General features: G+C 30.3%; 1 protein-coding gene across 2 annotated transcripts in view; it reads right to left on the bottom strand.

Moving 5' to 3' along the window:
• LOC108755752 (synaptic vesicle glycoprotein 2B-like) overlaps window positions 1-2,614 on the bottom strand; it is a 6,016-nt gene extending 3,402 nt beyond the window's left edge. For both annotated transcript variants that reach the window (XR_001939785.1, XM_018498974.1), the window contains exons 1-6: window positions 2,386-2,614; window positions 1,654-1,878; window positions 1,332-1,494; window positions 711-832; window positions 321-565; window positions 48-223 (exon numbers count right to left, since the gene is read on the bottom strand). Coding sequence is in view for 1 of the 2 variants with exons in the window: in XM_018498974.1 (XP_018354476.1) it covers window positions 48-223; window positions 321-565; window positions 711-832; window positions 1,332-1,494; window positions 1,654-1,878; window positions 2,386-2,461 (1,007 nt within the window). In the remaining variant the exon portion in view is untranslated. The remainder of the gene's footprint in view (window positions 1-47; window positions 224-320; window positions 566-710; window positions 833-1,331; window positions 1,495-1,653; window positions 1,879-2,385) is intronic.
• Between the last annotated feature and the right edge of the window lie 4,700 nt (window positions 2,615-7,314).

The following is a 7,314-nucleotide window of genomic DNA, read 5'->3' as shown; positions in this document are numbered from 1 at the left end:
TATATACATATATATATATATATATGTATAAATAATAAAATATTTACCCCAACATCATACAAAATTGCATAATAACAAGTAATGAAATACATGATAGATTTGGGTTCAAAAACATGGGCTTCATTTGCCGAATTCCGTTCTTTAAGCTCGCTTTCGTACCACTTTGACATTTTGATTGTTCTGTAGTTGCACTGTTTAAACTTACATCATCCAAAGCACGTATCTAACGATAAAAAATATATAGAGGTACTTAGATCTTTATTGTTTATAAATTATTTAAATAATTTTATGTAAACTATTACAATTAAAATTATACTTACAGGATAATTATCCTTAGGCAAACCAGTATTTATATTGTAGATCTTTTTGAAAATTTCAAGAGCATCTTTATTACGATTTTGTGTCATCAGAAATTTAGGACTCTCCGGGAAGAAAGAGAGACAACAAACACCTATCAACGATGATACTCCACAAAGGGACAGAAAGATCCTCCAAGAATTGTAGACAAAGGCACCGTCCCAAAGAACAATTGACCACTGTTGAGGAATCACTAGCCAAGCCAATGCTAACAACAAGTGCATGCATTAAATATTATTTTTACGAAAAATTAGATTTATATTAAGATTGTTGTTAATAATTATTTATATGACTTATTTTCTATAATAACCTTATAAACTACTCTATTGTAAATAAATGCCGAAATATTTTACCTGCATTCACTACACATCCAAACGAAACCGAGAAGCCAACGAGAATTGGAATCTTCGTTCTACCACTGGCGCCATAAAATTCTGCGCTGTATGCCATAAGAGTGGCATATGGACCACACACGCTAATGTGATTAAAGTTTAATTAATCATTAATCTCTTTTATATTAAATAATACAATTGTTCGATAAATGTAAAAGATTATTATAAGATTAAAATAGACTTGTTCTTTGTCTGATACTTGTATAGACTGTTTTTATTTTAAGACTGTCTTAAATGTCTTAAAATGCTATTATCCAAACAACACAAAGTCTGAAATTGTAACATAAGGTGTCTTTAAATCGTCTTTTAGATGCAAAACATGTTTTATGACTCGATTTTAGACACTTTTTGTTATCTGGGTAGTTTAAAACATTTTAAGATTGTACTTAAAACGATCCCAATAATACCAGCCGTTGTTTTTTTTTTTTAATAGCAGTGTGTGCGCGAGCGCGTTATTGAATTTAACACAACAACACACGCACACATATAAATATACATTATTAGACACTAAAAACCGTATTGATTTTTGATTTATTTATATAGCAGTTCAAATTATTTTATGTAATGTAATATTTTTCTCACATAAGGCCGCTGAGAAATTTGAAGAATAAAAGCGTCTCGAAGTTCTGCGAAAATCCTGACAGTACATTGCATATACCATCCGCCATATAGCCGTATATTATAATCTTCTTCCTTCCTTTAACGTCAGCGAGGTATCCCCATATAAAACCACTCAATAACATACCTAACACGAGTTTAATATTGATAAATTACGATAAATTTCTTTTTCCTTTTATATTTCTATTATTTTAGTATCGATTAAAAATAGTTTAAAATAGCTTTATCATTGCTTGAAATAATTTCAATGTATTGAAAATAATTTCAAACATCACATTGTACTTACCTACGTAGATAGCAGCATTTAAAAGTCCTTTGTCAAATAATGACAATCCTAAATCGCATTCCGCCGATGGCAGTATCATCGACATATTAGCTGTATCTACACTCGATGCCCAGGAGGCCGGAATAATCGCAAAAATAAGAAGATATTGAAACTTCCCGGTCCCAGCGACAGTAATCGCCGTCTCAAAATCCGCAATTTTCGCATTTGATTCATCTTCGATTACAACTACCGAAATACAAGTATATATATATATATAATTTAAAAAATTATTATACACACACACACACACATTACATTGCTTTCTTCAAAAGTGACAACTTAGAAAACGCAATTTTTTAGTTAGTCATGAAAGAGTTACATAAGTAAATATTATCTTATCAATCATCAAAAGTGCATTAGTTCAACTTTGTTAAAAAATCATCAAAATTTTTTTTCAGGATAAAAAATATTTTTCCGTTAGAAAACTTTTTTACATTAAGAAATATTTTTATCTCTTTTCTGGAATAAAATTTTACTTTTTGAATTGTCATTTTTAAAGTAAAAAAAAATGATATGTACGAGATACACTTGTACCAAATAAATAAATAAAAATAAATCAAAGCTAAATAATTCTTATTAACAATAGTCCTGTTTAAAATATCGGAATTTATATATATTTGGCAAGAATACTTCAGAAATTTCAAAATTATTTTTTAGCAAAATTTTTTTTAGTAACAAGTATCGTGTACTTACTTGAATCTCGTTGTTGAATTTGTTCCTTGTCAGGTACGTCGATTACATTAGGTTTGTTGTTAGGTTTGTTCGACATCACAGAATATTTATTTTACAAAAGATATCGAACGGTGATCGCATAATATACAATTCAGAAAATAACCGATACAATTTTCTCAATTTTAGCTACGCGTGCGTCAAAACGGGGCCGCGTTCAAACAGCTTCTGTGTGAATAGTGTTCCGATAACAGTGATTATACAGCATATATGCAGCATAGATTCTGTAGGAGTAATCTTTCACGCGCAAGCTGATGAAATCATTCTACTTCCAAAAATATTTTCTCTCGTCATATTTTCGAGCTCATCGCTTAATATTACTCAAACAATTTTATCACTTAAGTAAACTCAATCAGTTAATTTATCATGTACAGTACCGTGCTTACAATTCTAATATTTGTCGATGGAAATCGACAACTTAATTAAATACATTTACGTGCCTGATGATTTAATTACCTAATCATCAGGAAACACGGTTACTTGTTACATTACTCATTGAAAAAAACTCATTTCTTTGCTCCTTACATAAGTTATTTTTTTTTAATGAGAAACAAGTGATGATAACAAATTACTTTCAAAAATGATTGTTCCAACTAAAGGTACTATTGTTATCGTTACGAGAAATTGTAACGTCATTACTAAATCTTTATTATAAAAAAAAAAACAATAAAACAATAACAGTATTACGAGTAACGTATTTCTTATCATCCCTGCTTGTAAGTGTTAAAACTTAATTTTTCTTTAACTTTTGGCAATGATTTCTGACTTCGCTTATCAAAATGTCTTCTCGTAAAATACACAGACAACTGTACGACAATTTGCATTATCACAAGTCATTCTACCTGCGACGTAATGAAAACGTGCTCATGACGTATTCAGATGAGATAAATATGATAATAATACATAGACTAGACTGTGAAGACATAAATACATATATTACTGATTCTTTTGCTGAAGTGAAATATTCGTGGAGTTAGGAAAATTTTTAAATTTTTTATTATTGTATCAATAATAAAATATACACAAGAATGTGTGTATCATTTATTATTAACAGCTTATAACTTATATTTTCTTTGGTTTGCTGGTCAAAATGATCCATTGTTTTCCTAAGAATTCTTTCTCGCGTGGTAAGTTCGACAGATCTGGGTGAAAGATTGATCTCAGCTGTAACTTTTCTCGAGATTTTATCACGTTGCATGTAAGTCTTACGTTAAATTATACCGCTCATCGGTATCTTTGTTCCTTTGTTGCGTCCTATGCAGGAAATACTATATTCTTTCTGGCCTTACGCTCACGATATCTATTTAAATGCTTGAAGGATTGCGAGAAGACTGGATGTTGTACCAGACTCTTTAACTAGACGACCTCTGAACATATATTAACTACATACTATTATAGTATAATCTCATACACATACGATTGACATTGTGATATACAGATAACACGCCAGAAAACAGAAACATCCTAAAAACTTCCAGAAATGTTTTATTCAAAATTATAAATATAAATTTTTCTTAAGACATTTCAAAAATATTCTTAATATAAAATACTTTTGTCAAAAGCATGTCATAAATGAAAAAAATATATCGATATTGATTTAAGAATACTTTAATGCAGCCGTTTTATTCTAATGTTTTTTAATTCAAGTACGTTTCATTGCAGAATTATGGAGATCTACTCATTCTTTGTGTTAATTGTGCGTTGATCCCACGCGAATGACTTGGCTTCATCCAAAGGAAAGGCTCCTCGACTACCTTTCATCTTACTAGATTCCCGGGCTTGTTGGTACGATATCGACTCCATATATTCAACCACCTTCGAAGAAAAAGAGAAAGAGAAAAGTTATATGCAAGGACAGAGTATCGCAAGAAAGCGAAGTTCGTTTCACCGGAGTAATTAAAGTTTCCTGCATTTGAATCGCGGAATCGACGTTGCGTGGCAAGTGGCCTGCTTTTCGACCGACAGTACTTTTGTCGAACAAGGAGAAATAAAAATCAGCGTCCTTTTACTAAATGAATTAGGGTCAGCAGATCGCACTATGAACTAACGTTTGTTATGCCGAAGGTCACGCTAACGATGCTTGGAACTGATAAAGATCGTTAACAATGGATGTGTCGGCTAAATAAATGATTAATTAAATAAGATAGCTCACCCGAGTATGAAATGACATCCAATAGGAAGTTCGAAATATTTCCAGCAATGAGTTACAACTGTACACTGTTCGACTACATTTGTAATTAAATATTAAATATGTTCTTTCTCACAACGTTTAAGATTAAATAAAAGTATATAGCTTGTTAATTAAAAATTGTCTAAAATAAATAATATATGCATAACGGGTTAATAAGATAGCCATTTAATAAGGTTAAAAATAATTTCTTGCTACAACCTGAGTCTATAAATTTTACTTGTATGAAATTTTATATGAAATCGTAAGGAAAGTGAACTTACATATATACTCAAGCAAAACACAAGTCATCACGATATAAAAACGACTTTAATTATTAAAAGTTATTTTTTAATCATTCAAGATTCACTTTAACACTATTTTGACTTGTTGTTCTCCTTGGATGGTATCATTAAGCATAGATATGAAACAAGATCAATATGAAAAATTTTATTATGAATTAATGTGTTGTACGCGGAAGTATCCGGACAAGAGATGGACAACAAACTCACAGGATAAAATTACGGAAGTTTTGCTGAGTTTGATAATTAATTACATGCTCCACCGTATAAATCTCATCTGTCTAATGCACATTAAGCGAAACGTTTTATATGAACTATCTTGCGCGATCACTACATGCTTCATAATGAATGCAGCCGACATAATTAATTAATGATACACGACGCTCGTGACTGATCATTGAGCAGGCTTCGTTTTCTGACAGGCAAAACAGCTGATATTTATTCAGATTAATGAATATATTCGTTGAAATGTGAACAACTTACAACGATACATTAATTTAAAGTACATTAGACCTGCGAACACCATTACCAGTTAAAAAAATTTTAAAGCTAAAAATTTTGAAGTTGAAAAAATTTAGAAATATCGATTAGAGTTAAAAAAAAAGTTAATTTGTTTATAAAAAAATTCTAAGTAATTTAATAAGCTTAATTTATTGCATATGATTAAAATTAATTATTATTTTTTCTAAATTATACAAGTTTAGTAAATGTCAAATGGTGTTCAAATGTATAACCTTATTGTTGTAATCGATGTAGCCCATTAAGATTTCATATGTAAGTACGCTGCTAATGCTTAGGAGAAATATTCTTTGCAATAATGTGCTGTTTTGAAGCCACTTAAATTTAACCATGATGTAGAGCTGAAATATATAAACATATAATTATACACTCTGTATTATCCAATTGGTTAATAGATATTTTACTGATTGTAAATACATCAAACGATATATTTATCAAAAAATTACTTGCTAAATAAATAAATCTTGTGCATTATAAGCACTAAATCCAAATAAAGATATTATACATTAATATTAAGTGTACTGGAATATCACTTAAGGAAATTTTTGAACAACTACCGATTTAAATTAAATATTTTTATATAAAGTGAACAAGGATAAAAACATTAAAATTTATCGAAATTGTGGCAAGATTTTGCTACAAAATTTGATTAGCGACGGACTTCAGATTTAATGATATTTATTATTTGTATATGCAAGATAATAACGGTAGAAATAAATAATATTAGAGAAATTATTGAAATTATTAATTTTTATTTAATTGTAACTTTTTATTTTAGATAAAATACAATTTTGAATAAAATGTTAAAATGACTTTCATTTTTATCATTTTTATCCCAATAAACACCAACTAAAAGTGATATAATATCAATGTTATAATTTCACATGTGTTATATTACACTTATATTGTTGAGAATTGTTGTAAAATTATAACAATGTGTTATGTGTTACTTTCATATGATATTTACTTCTACTAAATTACTCATAAGATTATACAGACATTGTCATATAGAATACATTTCGCATTTTTATTTCAAAACACACATATTAAAAAAAAATCTAAATTTATTATTTATTTCTCTTATATTTTAATTTTTATATAATTATTTGTTCAAAAGTTACAAAGAAAATATGCATAATTTACACACAAGATATATTAGCATTGCATTATACATAATATTATAAATCATATTTTTTTTTCCCTAATTACAAGGTAATATATGAATATTCAATGTAACCTAGAGAAAGTAAATTCCATAAAAAATTTCGACACCTACATCGACATTTACATTAATTAAAATTATTACATAAACGGGGAAGCGTTCTCGCAATCTGAAGCGATCACTGATACACGTTTCTACTAATGCAAATTAACTTTAATCTCAATTAAACTTACTCTTTATTATTTTCTAATTTTTAGAACTAGAAAAAGATGAAGAGTTAGTTAAGCCGAGATTAAAATTAAACAACATTGACAAAAAAAAACAGGCATGAAAGAGAGAAGAGCGTGAATGTATATTAATACACTCTTAAATTTTCCAGTTATTCCGGTGCTCCCTGTTTCTCTAATCACGCCTTCCGCTTACTTTCGCTTCTGCAATTACGTGCGAAATCAGTGCGCGCACATGTGAAGAGCGCGCGAATTCGCGCGAAGAATTCAAACGTAACGACGGTGCTGGCATTTGGAGTTCACCGCGCGGCCGTCTGGCGGCGCCAGTGTCATGACGCGTCGCGCAGCGCCGCGATGACGTTCGGTCGATAAACGGCGGGACACGGAAGGTTCTCTGGAGGCGCTCTTTCGGGACTCCGGACAGCTCTCGCGGCGAGTGTCGTTGAGTGCCGTCGTCGTCAAGCAGTCGTCAAATACTCGTATCGTTCGTGTTCTGTCGCTGTCGGGCCGAGGCTG

Source organism: Trachymyrmex septentrionalis, unplaced genomic scaffold (genome assembly GCF_001594115.1).
Source record: "Trachymyrmex septentrionalis isolate Tsep2-gDNA-1 unplaced genomic scaffold, Tsep1.0 scaffold9, whole genome shotgun sequence".
NCBI classification, from domain to species: domain Eukaryota; kingdom Metazoa; phylum Arthropoda; class Insecta; order Hymenoptera; family Formicidae; genus Trachymyrmex; species Trachymyrmex septentrionalis.
Note: the sequence above shows the minus strand (reverse complement) of the source record. Positions and strands in the feature narration are given on the sequence as shown.